Source organism: Vespa mandarinia, chromosome 15, assembly GCF_050613455.1.
Source record: "Vespa mandarinia isolate Hongniang chromosome 15, ASM5061345v1, whole genome shotgun sequence".
Lineage (NCBI taxonomy): Eukaryota > Metazoa > Arthropoda > Insecta > Hymenoptera > Vespidae > Vespa > Vespa mandarinia.
The window spans coordinates 4,971,077-4,983,558 of record NC_140824.1 but is presented as its reverse complement, the minus strand read 5'-3'; the positions used below and the strand labels follow the sequence as shown (position 1 = coordinate 4,983,558).

The 12,482-nt window shown below is 28.8% G+C and overlaps 3 protein-coding genes across 6 annotated transcripts; 1 reads left to right on the top strand and 2 right to left on the bottom strand.

Annotated features, from left to right (window-relative positions):
* Positions 1–910: 910 nt before the first annotated feature.
* On the bottom strand, positions 911–2,221 carry Bug22 (cilia- and flagella-associated protein 20). Its single transcript, XM_035884693.2, has 3 exons — positions 1,956–2,221; positions 1,419–1,871; positions 911–1,340 (listed from the first exon to the last, which is right to left on the bottom strand). The coding sequence occupies exons 2-3, from the start codon at positions 1,692–1,694 to the stop codon at positions 1,035–1,037; spliced, it is 582 nt and encodes a 193-aa protein (XP_035740586.1). The 5' UTR covers positions 1,695–1,871; positions 1,956–2,221; the 3' UTR covers positions 911–1,034.
* Positions 2,222–2,682: 461 nt separating this feature from the next.
* Positions 2,683–9,179, top strand: Tbc1d8-9 (TBC1 domain family member 8/9). Of its 4 annotated transcripts, none has more exons than XM_085661529.1 (19): positions 2,683–2,914; positions 3,596–3,762; positions 3,999–4,172; positions 4,274–4,370; positions 4,441–4,630; positions 4,734–4,810; positions 4,881–4,937; positions 5,027–5,231; positions 5,305–5,504; positions 5,580–5,875; positions 6,006–6,161; positions 6,294–6,625; positions 6,765–6,920; positions 6,992–7,177; positions 7,263–7,451; positions 7,521–7,683; positions 7,769–8,104; positions 8,188–8,297; positions 8,480–9,179. In XM_085661529.1, the coding sequence occupies exons 1-19, from the start codon at positions 2,871–2,873 to the stop codon at positions 8,696–8,698; spliced, it is 3,354 nt and encodes a 1,117-aa protein (XP_085517655.1). In that variant the 5' UTR covers positions 2,683–2,870; the 3' UTR covers positions 8,699–9,179. The 4 variants fall into 4 exon arrangements, with proteins under 4 accessions (XP_085517655.1, XP_035740568.1, XP_035740569.1 ...); XM_035884675.2 differs by having other exon boundaries at positions 5,958–6,161; positions 8,480–9,178; XM_035884676.2 differs by having other exon boundaries at positions 5,583–5,875; positions 5,958–6,161; positions 8,480–9,177.
* Positions 9,180–9,550: 371 nt separating this feature from the next.
* LOC118449745 (uncharacterized) lies at positions 9,551–12,260 on the bottom strand. The gene is made up of 8 exons (XM_035884686.2): positions 11,928–12,260; positions 11,672–11,847; positions 11,387–11,496; positions 10,862–11,314; positions 10,703–10,766; positions 10,451–10,628; positions 10,207–10,381; positions 9,551–10,117 (listed from the first exon to the last, which is right to left on the bottom strand). The coding sequence occupies exons 1-8, from the start codon at positions 12,210–12,212 to the stop codon at positions 9,855–9,857; spliced, it is 1,704 nt and encodes a 567-aa protein (XP_035740579.2). The 5' UTR covers positions 12,213–12,260; the 3' UTR covers positions 9,551–9,854.
* Between the last annotated feature and the right edge of the window lie 222 nt (positions 12,261–12,482).

Genomic DNA, 12,482 nt, shown 5'->3' with positions numbered 1-12,482 from the left:
CATTTGATTCGCGACTTTGACCTTTTTTCATATTTTGGCCCTTTGATTCATTGAGAAAAGAACTTCTTATTCTATCGTCGATCTTCCTTATTCGATCCTTCGTTCATTCACTTGATCTACAATCTCCTGTAACTCGATTTTCCCTCCGAATTTTCGAAATCTTTCCGCCGAGTTCCAATCTTTCCCGCCATTTTACGGAATCTGTATCACTACGCCGAACAGAAGCGCCTCGCGTACTTTACCCCTTACCCCTTCACCAGCACCCGACATCCTCCCTTTTATGCGCGAAAAATAGTCCCGGTTATTCGCGAACGAACAGCCTCCCCCTCGGATATGTCCCGTTTAAAAAAATCAATACTTAATAATTAGCAATTAATACACGCGCCACGTACGTCTTCTCCCCTGTCGCTTCTCCTCCTTTCTCTCTTTCCAATGGACCCTTTTCTCTTCTTTTATTTTGATGTATCGTTCAAAAACAACATATAATTATTATTTTTAATTTTTTCTTTTAATTTTTCTCTTTCCTTGTTTTTTATTTCGTTTTATAATATATTTTATAATATATTTTATAATATAATTTATGTCGTTTTGTATCGTTCAGTTCCATTAGATTTTAAAAATATTAAAAACTTTTCATTGAATTATTGTTACGTTATACGAAGTGCACATCGTACTTACGATCTCTTTTATCAAAATTGTCCCAATTAAAACTTGTTATTTTGTAACAATTAAAACCAAGGTATTTTTAATAATTAAATAAGATTTTGATTTTTTATTTGATAGAATTGTGTCGTATTGTATAAAATTTGGTTTTATAATTTAAATCTCGTTATAATTTAATTTCCGTCAGGATGTGGATTAAATAACGGTGTAAATAACAGCGAGAAAAACGAACAAAATATAAGCAAAATTCTTATAAATAATTACATTTATTAGGATCACTATTTAGAGTTAATGTAACACATGTTAATTTTTTATGAAAATGAAAATATTTTTCAAAATATCCTACTGTGTAAAAGATCTATCTAATGTGTTTAACATTTTGCTTTATTTTGTATCGGTAGAAACAATTTAAATTCTGCTGGTAATTCATCCTCAGAATATAATCTATCGGAAAAGTATACCCTACGTATTCGACAATTTGCATGAATTTGAACTCTTAAAGTTTCTACGTAGTTCGTTCCATATGCTCTGCGAGTGAAGTCTGCTAAATTAAACTGTATTTGATTCCATCCATCGTCCAGTCTCATTGGCATAGTACATATGAATGGTTTTACTCTAGTTGTTGATTGATAATTACTTGCACGGAATCGACGTCGTACATTTTTATCATCAATAACCTAAAATAAGAAATGTTTTTTGAAATACATGCCAGAATGATCTTAACTTAATATGATTTATATTGGAATTGTTTTTACCTGAACTTCAAAAGTAAAATATTTCTTCAAATTTTTTATAATCATTACCAAAAATGGCAATTTTATGCCTAACGTTTTCCTTGGATCTGCTGGGCATGTTATATAGGTGGTACTCACATTACTGCCCAATATTTCTAATACAAGACTTTGTATATCATTATCCGTAATTCTTTTAATGTGACCATTTCTCACTTTTTTATCCCATATTTGTAATGGTTTACTACCAATGCTATACAAAATGGATAAAAAACCACTTTGGAATGTGTTTTTGAACATATTTAATGATTCTTGTAGATTTTTTTATTCGAAATTTCTTTTAAAATATGTGTTCTCTCTTAAGAATGTTGTACTTAAAGATATGTTCAATCGTAGGTATTAAAATTTCGTCTCAAATTACAGGAAAAGTAACCTAACCTTTTTCCATTATAAAATCTCACGTTTTCAAATAATTCTCTGTATGGATAATCAATCAAAGAAAATCATTTTTATTGTACGTATGTAGACAAGTAAATTTATATAATCACTTAACATTCATACATTTTTATTAAAAATAAATATTATCCTCAGTGAATTTTCTTTTCTCCAACGAAATGTAGCGGATATTGTATGTATAGAACTCTGATTGCCGGTACGGTATTTTAACAGCTTAGCTCACTAATAATGAATATCAATCGATAAATCTATACTTGCGAATAATTTCACGAAATGTTGATATATATTTCAAATCTATGAATATACGAAATGATTAAAACGAAAGTAAATTACAGAAATCGAATTAATATAGGTGCATAATTAGGTTAATATTAATAATTTGTAAACATTGATCATGGAAATTACGAATGATATTATGATAATATTATAAAATAATATTTCCAATAAACAAAAAAGTAAAAAAGAAAAAGATTGCATAGCTGACAAAACATTTATTTTTCTTTGTTGCATCTATTTAATTAGACGCTACATATGTATATACGTGTATATACACATATATGTATAGCGTGCCATCAGGGAAGTAATGAGTAATGATATATTCGTCGAAATCAGCGTAATTAGCATTAGTGTATGAACTAATCTTGAACATGCAATTATTTAATAACGATTAATTATGAATTTTCGCGGTTAAATTTCGAACAAAAAGAAAAAAATGAGAACGAATTTCAATAACATTTAACATCGCGAGAGCGGCGACACCGGTCGATGATGGACCATCCCACGTACAGTCGATATCCCATACATATGTATATGCATTCATAGATCAGCAGCTGACGATGGCGAGTGGTGGTGGTAAAACGATAATGCCGTGAAGTTCGTGTGTCGGTGTTTATCTTCTTGACAAATTTTTTCACACAATAGGCCCATAAGATTGGTTGAATTTTTTTTTCTTATATACGATAAAACATTCAGGATCGTGGCCTTAGTGCCATATTTATACTGGATGAATAAGCAGTCGCTATGTGGGTAAAGCCAAAGGAGGTTCTACTGGCTAATGCTTTGTGGTAAACTTTAATGTTTTACACTTGAAGATGGACCTGCTGTTTATAATATATGTCAATTACAGCTGATAGCAGATCTTTTGCGTTTTCGACTAAACAAATCGTTTGTTCTTTCTGTCAGATTGTGACTTCTCTGTCATTATGTTCCATGTTGTATTTGAAAATTTACGATTTATGATTTAATTTTTGATTTAATTCGGATAACGAAATAATACCGAAGATATATGTATTTATTTTTATTATTTCGTGCATAAATCTCTTTAGCATATGTCAATATGATTGTTCGTGCGTTTATGTATGATATGTGTACGAACGTAAATCATACAATCGCAATAAAAATTCCGTTACATTTAAATATGATAAATATTTGATCTAAAAACACTAATATCCCAATAAGTTTTATTTAAGCAAGAGATATAAAATTTTCACGTTAACGCGACAAATGTGTTGACGTGTTAATAATAAAAGTGCGAACTTGATATTTCGGTAGGACAAAAATTAGCGCGTTTTTCGAATAATGACAGTTACTTTAATAATGTTACTACTTTACTTAACGAATATATTAATATTCATTTATTTTTGACATTACTTACTTTATTCAATTCACCATTGAATTTTATTTATAATATATAATTTATTTTCACTATTAAATTGTGATTACATTAGTGATTCATTTATTAATAGGGTAAATGAACAGACAACGGTATATTTTGTTTTACAACGCCGAAAAGGTCATGGAAAAACAAAAGGCCTTACTTCCATATTGGTAGGAACATTGGACAGTGTATTTGATACCAAACCAGCACCATTCAGAATATTGCATCAAACGCCGTCGTCAGAAGTTTATTGGGGTAATAAAATAATTAATAACAAATTATTTATTATTTGAAACATAGATTATAACGAATATTGTGTGTATACATAAGTATGTAACATATTATTCTAATAAATCAATATCATTAAAAATGATTACAATGAGTTATTTTCTAATAAAAAGTATTATGTTAAATGTTAAAATTAGAAGTTGAACATGTTTTATATTGTAGTATGAAAATCTGACAAACATATTTTCTCTTTTACTTCATAGAAATATCATGTTCTTTGACTCATGAAGAAATTTTACAAGATTGGGAATGGCTTCATTCGAATTTAATGGATACACTCCAATCGTTTGACACAGAAGAAGATATAACAGAATTTGTTTGTTGTAAAATTCAATCTGTTATTGCAAATAATATTCCAGATTGTCAATTTGCTGATGGTAAATTATTATACTATATCTTTTTTAATTGTACGCATTTAAATAAATAAGTTTATTTGTATAAGTGTATTTATATAAGAAAAGAAATGTGTTGTTTGCAGAAGAAGATCCAGCAGCATTTAAGACAGTATCTTTTAAATTTCATCAGTTATTTAATATACCAAAAGAAGACAAATTGGTCAATTATTATTCTTGCAGGTATTTATATTTACTTAATTAATAAAATTACAAATCTAATGCCAGATAATTTCATATTTCTTTTTCATAGTTATTGGAAATCTCGAATACCTAGGCAAGGATGGCTATATCTGTCTGTAAATCATATGTGCTTTTATGCTTATATATTAGCAAGAGAGACAAAATTAGTTATAAGATGGGCAGATATTATTGAATTGGGTAAAACAAATTCCATATTAATTCCAGATAGTATACGTGTTGTAACACGCGATAATAAAGAGGTAAAAAGTTCTATTTACATGTTATTTTTATTTTAAAATAATTAATATATCATGGCAAAATATGTCATCGCTAAAAACATTCATTTATTATTTTATTTTTTAGCATTACTTTTCTATGTTTCTGCACAAATCGGAGACATATTCATTAATGGAACAACTTACAAATATCGCCATGAAAAGGTACTTTTTCGAACTTTTATCCATCCATTATAGGTGAAACTGGTACAAGTCTATACATAATTTTTCATAGGCTCATTGATGAAAAGAGTGGTTTCAATGAGGACAGAGAACTATTGAATAAATTAAGGTGTGTATATTGTTGTATTGCTTTGATACAATTATGATTTTTCTTTTAATAAATAATAGATATTACTTATGAAATTTATTTGTCTTTAGTAAAAATGTACCCAAGAAACCATCGTTCTTAAAAAGGGATCTTGATGCTCGAGCACATTCAGAAGCATACAGGTTACAATTTAGATTACCAGGAAGTGAAAAATTAGATGGTAATATTGATGCAACCTTATGGACTCCATACAATAAACGATATGTTTGGGGAAAGATATATCTCTCACAGAACTATCTCTGTTTTGACAGTAGGGTAAATATCTGTATAAAATGGAATGATATGAGTTTTAATAAAAAGTTCTCATATATCATTAATAATTTATTAGGTAAGAAAATTAGTAAGTTTAGTCATACCACTAAGAGAAGTACGACTTGTTGAATCAGCAGAAAATCAATCCTCCTCTGTAAATAAGTCAATATTAGTAACTACAGCACGTGCATCATTTTTATTTGCTCAGATTCAAGACAGAGATTTTGTAGTTCAGAAAATATCTGAACTATTGGCTAAATCAAAATTAATGCATTTGTAAGTTCGCCTAAAATTATTTTTAATGATAGAAATAATGTATATTATATGTTGAAATGCTTAATTGTTTTCAAGTAGACAGCCTGGTAACAGTCTGAGTTTGCAAAATACTTCAACAAATAGTTTTAATAACTCTGAGGATATGAAGCTTGTAGAAACATGGAAACCTCAACCTCCGTTAATGACACTTTTTAAAGCTCCGCTTAGTAGTGAAGCAGCTTTAAAACAAGAAGCTAAGGAAAAGCAATGGGAACTTCATTTTGCAGAATATGGTCGGGGTGTTACAATGTATCGGACTGTAGAAATGGCAAAGCTTGTAATTCAAGGAATTCCACAGTCTTTAAGAGGAGAAGTTTGGCTTACTTTTTCTGGTAATAGAAAATTTATCCATCTTTGTAATATAGGAATAGTAAGGAAATTTTTATAAATGCAAAGTCTGATTTTTGATACTAGGAGCGTTAAATGAAATGGCCATCAATTCAGATCTTTATAAATCTTTAGTTGATAAGTCATTAGGTAAATCTTGCCAAGCGAATGAAGAAATAGAGAGAGATTTGCATAGATCTTTACCGGAACATCCTGCATTTCAATCGGATACCGGTATCAGTGCTTTAAGGAGGGTATTATCTGCTTATGCATGGAGAAATCCACAAATTGGTTATTATTATTATTATTATTATTATTATTATTATTATTATTATTATTATTATTATTATTATTATTAATGTCGTCGTTATACCGTTATTAAATCTAATCTTTAAAATTATTTTGTTCGTTTCTCTACAATAGGATACTGTCAAGCTATGAACATAGTAGCTTCAGTACTTTTAATATACTGCTCAGAAGAATCTGCTTTTTGGCAATTGTGTAATGTTTGTGAATCTTTATTACCTGATTATTATGATCGGCGTGTCGTTGGTGCTCTTGTCGATCAAGGTCTCTTAGAAGAATTAGCTGCAGAATATTTACCAGATCTGCATGCTAGACTACAAGATCTTGGACTTATAAAAGTCATATCACTCTCATGGTTTTTAACAATATTTTTAAGTGTAATGCCAACAAGTAGTGCTGTAAATATTATGGATTGTTTCTTTTATGATGGAGCTAAAGTCATTTTCCAGGTAAACTTCATTATTTAAACAAATTTCATTGAATATAATTGATGTTATCAGATCTTATAAATAAAAATTGTCTAGCGATAGTAGAATATATTATATACAAAAATAACTTGATCTAAACAGGTATTTCTTCTTGTACTAGATAGCATTAACAGTGCTACAATGGAATCAAGATAAACTCCTTAATTGTCGTGATGATGGGGAGGCTATGCAATTGTTAACAGATTATTTAGGAGGTGTTTACAATGACGAAGGTCCTATTCTTCCAAGACCAGTTGATAATGCTACACTTAATAGAGTAAGTTTATTTGTATTATAAGAATAAAATGAAAGGATTGTGTAAATATTTTTGTTTTGTCTTTCTTATAGAGTATATCTGTCCAGACATTAATACATGAATCATATGTAAGATATGGCTCCTTGACTATTGGAGGAATTGAAAGGCTTCGTTTGAAACATAGACTTAGAGTAGTTCAAAGTTTAGAAGAAGGAATAGAAAAAAATGTAATAAGAAGTGTTATTGTGGATAAATATATGACAATGGAGGAATTACAGGTATAACTTTTTTATTTACAATAACTAATATAATTAAATATATAATGTTTCATTATACATATAGAATACATTCGAATGTCCATAGGAACTGTTAGCATTAGTGAGGGAGGAATTGATGAGCCAGCGAAAATCTGAACCTGACAGATACGATCCTACACAACCACCATATGAAGCTTATAAAATAGACTTTGAGTTATTTAGAATATTATTTGGTGGTTTGTCACCATGGGGTAAATGTACACAAGCTGAATCTCTTTCTGCTCGATTATTTCGTGTAAGTGTATGATTATAAATGTGACTATAAATTTTGAGCACACATGTAAATAATATTATACATTTTTAGTTAATGGACCGTAATCGTGATGGTTTACTAAATTTTCGAGAATTAGTACAAGCTATTGGAATGACTGCAACAGCTGATCAAACACAAAGGTTGAAACTTCTTTATACTCTACACTTACCACCTCTTCTTACACCTGCCGATTTTGACTCACCCACGCACTCAGGTAAATATTAATTTTTATTGTGCATCATCGATGGAAAACTTTTATTATACATAGTAGTAGAAGTATAAGCGATTATACTGGTTAGATGGAGCTGAAGTAGCAGCAGAAGCAACAGATTTTTTTGATAGTATGGAACAGAGTGTGGCTTCCTTAGAAATGCCGGTCAGTGTAGCGGAAGAACCAACAGTGGGTACGTTATCACGATCAACGAGCATGAACAGTCAACATGGCGATCAGTCTTGGGAAATACAGAGTATGGACAGTTTACGCTCTATGATTGCATCAAGAGATAGTCCTTTAGATTTAAAAGTGGTGCCAAAAATGTCTCAACGTCACTTCATAGCCTTATGGAAAACACTTTACGATATGTTTCCAGCACAACTAGAAGAACAAGAAACATATCATAGTATAGCATCAATAGGTATTATTATTATTTTATTTTTTAATATCTAATTGTTTAATTATTGTAATTAACTGTTACATGCTTGTTGAAATTGTCACTAGGTACTCTTCTGCTACAACTAGGTGATGTGGGGAAAAAATTAAATATTAGTCGAGATGAATCTGAAGATAGTTTATTGTTAGCTGCTTCTGCCGCACAACATATATCTTCGGTAATTGAAACGATATTACCTTCCATACTTAAATACTTTCATATTCTTTATATTATTTATATATATAATATAATATATTATATATATAAATAATTTATAAATATATAATATAATATATATATATAAAAGATAATATAAATATATATTTCTATTTTATTTTTCAAAATAATCTTTCTTTATAGTCGCCTGATCGCAATGGAAATCCACCTAGTACATCATCTTGTTCAGATCCCGATTGGTCGATAACTATTGAACAATTTCTAGCATCTGCATTAACTGGTCCACCGATAGTTGATTTTTTTAGTAAAAGAGCCGATCTTGCAGAAGCAATGGTAATCCTTAAAAATCGCAGATTTAATCGCGTTCATTCCTTGTCTGATACTCCAGTAATAAATGTATGATGTACATCTCATATAAACATAAGTGCAATATAATTTTTTATGCGATAGATTGTCTTGAATATTTTAACAAGTATATTGAAGTATTTTAAATAAATATTTTAAACTTTTTTTTCTTTGCATAGATAAAAATTCAAGCACTTATCGAATTTCAAATCAGGATGGTTGTAATCGTGAGAAAAAGATAAAAATGATATGACATAAATCTAATCGTAACACTGTTTATATAAAGCACTGTATTCTTATTTAAACATCATAGATACTTTTCCAAAGTATATCCTTTTTCTTTAATATAAAATATATATTAAAGTAATTTCGATATATGCACGTCTCTTTTATAATGAACATGTATATTTAAAATGTAAGGAACTAACATATTATGTAAAATAATGCATGATTACGCACGTTGCTTGTACGAATAATATATTTACAACATTGTATTAACGATGGATTACACCTAAACATATTGGCCTATGTTTTCAAAGATATATTCAGGAAAAAAAAAAAAAAAAAGAAAAAAAAAAAAAAAAAAAAAAAGGAAAAAAAAAGGAAAAAGAAAAGAAAAGAAAAAGAAAAAAGGAGAAAGAAATAACAGAACATTTGTATAATAACAATAGAAAACATTCAGTATAACTATTAGTCCTATAATTTTAAGATTCGTGCTGTTTGAATATAAGATGCCTCAGGTAATAAACAGTATATAATGCAAAAATATTTAACAAATATGAATCAAAGTGAATGTTTTGTATCATTTATCATACATCATCTTGTTAATACATTAAAAAATAATATTTCAGTACAAAGATTTACTAAATTTCTTCACTAATTATATTTGTAATATTAATTATATTTGTAATACTAATCATATTTGTAAAGATTTTTTTCACATAAATGTAATAAATTGTCTATCATTCATCATTTTCAGAAGCACGAGATAAAATGATGAAATTAAAACATTTAAAAACATTACATATGATTACCAATGTAAAATATTCTATTTGTTACAATCTTCTTTTTTAACAATGATTTATTCTTTACTGCAATACGCGTCATTGAAATTGAAAATTCATCGAATGAAATTGATGAAATTTGGAAACATATTAACATTATATGATTAGTAAAATTATAGGGAGCTATCAGTAAACTTGTTTTAATATAATTAAAGGTACATTCCATTAACTAAATAATCAGGATCGTGAGCGTAAGGTCCGTGTCCACGATGTCCACGTCTTTTTACTCTTCGTAATAGATAAGCTATTAATGCAGCAGTAATAGCTGTAGTTATTAATCCTAATGCCAAGGAAATTATTGCACCTTTTGGTCTTAAATTGTCATTGTCATTTGTTTGTTGAAGATACTCTGCAACTACAGCACTTTTTTCATGTTCTTTTTCACGATTCTCCAAAATTATACTTTTATGATCTATAAAAAGTATATATAATTGCAGTTAAAATCAAACATATTTTTTATGCAATTTACTTCTTACATTTATATTTAACTTTTTTTCATACCTATTAATTCACTTTTATGTCCATGATTTTGTTTGGAAACGTCAATTTTTGTTGTATTCGATTTTTCTGTATTATGTTTATCTATTTTAATATTTGATGTTTCTTCCTGTTTCTTTTTATCTACTCTACTGTGCTCTTTCTCTTTAATTAATGTATCAGTATGTTGTACCGATGTCTGAAATAATTAGTATGTTACATTACATAAATGTTATAAATATAATGTATATGAAAAATATTAACTGACCTCACAAGGTGGTGATACTGTATTCTTTGTATCTTTACTTAAGTAATTGTCTAATTTTTGTGGAAGATTTGGTGTTATTGATGGTACTAACTGAACTTGAGCCTCTTGCCACATTCCTTTGTTAGGTGTTAACGAAAAGTGTGATGGATAAGGATTTTTCGAATCTGCGTAAACATTACTAAAACACAAATTATTAAGTCTACGAACCATTAAAAAAATTAATAATTAAAAATTAGATTCCATTCTCATTACCCGTCTACATCAGGTTCTCCTATAACGTTAGGTCCTTTGTTATTAAAACTATGAGGCTGATTTTCTAGAAACAAAATACAGTATTAACGTAATATCATTACATTTGACATTACTAGTAAATTGCAGTCTAACATTACATATCTTCAATTTTATACTAACGATCATACGCATTCAAATTATTTTGTCCATGATAAGAATTTCCTGGGACATAGGAATCTTTGTTTTGTTCATATATTGGTTGATAATCCCACTGATAAGCTGGTGAACCAAAGCTTTTTTCCATTTGTACTGGATATAAAAGATTTTGCGGTTGTGACAATACTTGATGCGCTAAATTTGATAATTCCCATGGCTTTGGATTATTTTCTGGACCACGAGGATAAATTTCTTTGCGTTGATTGATTATTTGATGATAATTCATAACATTAGATGGTAATTGCGGGGATGGTCCTTGTATCACTACCGAAGCTGAGACAGTTGGCTTTTCAGTAGGACATACAAGGTCTGCTGCTTCGTCAGAACCATCAGCACATTGTGGAATACCATCGCAAACATTGTATATTGCTATACAGTCTCCGGTTGAACGACACTCATATTGATTATGACTGCAACCTATATTTATTAACAAAAATCTAGTGTTATAACTATAAATTTTATATTTCATTAAAAACTCAAACATGTTACCTCGTTTAGCTGGCGGTGTTGTTAAAATTGGACTCGATGTTACAGTAACACTTGGCTTTACAGTGTGTTCTGTAGCAGCATACTCAACCGGTGGAACATTGGAAAGTTTTCTGTAAAGTTCATGTATAATAATTGATTTATATATATATAAATCAATAAATATATATATATATATAAATCAATTATTATGATATGTTAGTCATCTTTGATTAGTACTATTTAATGTAGAATACAAACTATATACAATTATATAATATATATATGAAACTTTAATACGTAATTTACCTTAATGATTTTAACTCGTGTTCATGTCGAGAAATTTGAATTTCTTCTTCCAATTGAGCATGATTACGAATATTGTAATTGGTAAGTACTGCACTTGTGTAATTAACATGATTGGTAAATTTACATTTGAAGTCTTCAAGTGGTCCGCATTCGAACAAGTAACAACTTCCTGGTTTCTAATAGTTCATGCGATATAATATCATACTAATGAATTTGAACAAACAAATAGTAAATTGTAAATAATATTGATACTTACTTTTTCTTCAAATATAAAGACATCACATTTATCTGTATTACAACAATATTTAAAACAGTCTTCTCTAGATTCAAGATCCATTACATTTAAATATTTTGCACCAAGATCACATGAATCTTCGGTTTTAATGATTTTATTAGTGTGGACGTCGAAACTTTCAAAACAGGCGTCGTAATTATTCGCGGTATCGATATGTTTTTCATTTTTTTTTACAGAAATTTCACCGTTTATACTGTGAAAAATTACAATAAAACTGAGGACAACGTATAAATACCTGTAGGACATCCTTCTTCACGAATTTACGTATGATACATATGCGCATGCTTTTCGTGATATAACATTCGATCAATAAATTGAAGGGGTAATAAAAAGCAGACAAGTAAAGGCAATATTTTATCTAATCGTATTATTTGTTTCGTTAATTAAAAAGAATTGTTTCGTTAATTTTATTAATTAAACAAAAGATTTTTATAAATTCGATAATTAACATTGAAAGAATAATTTTCAATCACAAATATATTTTACTATACTTTATATTTTTTTTATAACTTCTAA

Excerpts from the sequence above, each read along its gene's own strand:
- Bug22 (XM_035884693.2), bottom strand. The coding sequence starts at position 1,694 with ATGTTCAAAAACACATTCCAAAGTGGTTTTTTATCCATTTTGTATAGC. Across the intron at positions 1,341-1,418 it reads ATTTTACTTTTGAAGTTCAG|GTTATTGATGATAAAAATGT; the intron begins GTAAAAACAATT and ends TTCTTATTTTAG.
- Tbc1d8-9 (XM_035884675.2), top strand. The coding sequence starts at position 2,871 with ATGTGGGTAAAGCCAAAGGAGGTTCTACTGGCTAATGCTTTGTG. Across the intron at positions 5,876-5,957 it reads AGTTTGGCTTACTTTTTCTG|GAGCGTTAAATGAAATGGCC; the intron begins GTAATAGAAAAT and ends TTTTGATACTAG. Across the intron at positions 7,452-7,520 it reads TTTCTGCTCGATTATTTCGT|TTAATGGACCGTAATCGTGA; the intron begins GTAAGTGTATGA and ends ATACATTTTTAG.
- LOC118449745 (XM_035884686.2), bottom strand. The coding sequence starts at position 12,212 with ATGTCCTACAGGTATTTATACGTTGTCCTCAGTTTTATTGTAATTTTT. Across the intron at positions 10,629-10,702 it reads GGAGAACCTGATGTAGACGG|TAATGTTTACGCAGATTCGA; the intron begins GTAATGAGAATG and ends TTTGTGTTTTAG. Across the intron at positions 10,382-10,450 it reads CAGTATCACCACCTTGTGAG|ACATCGGTACAACATACTGA; the intron begins GTCAGTTAATAT and ends TAATTATTTCAG.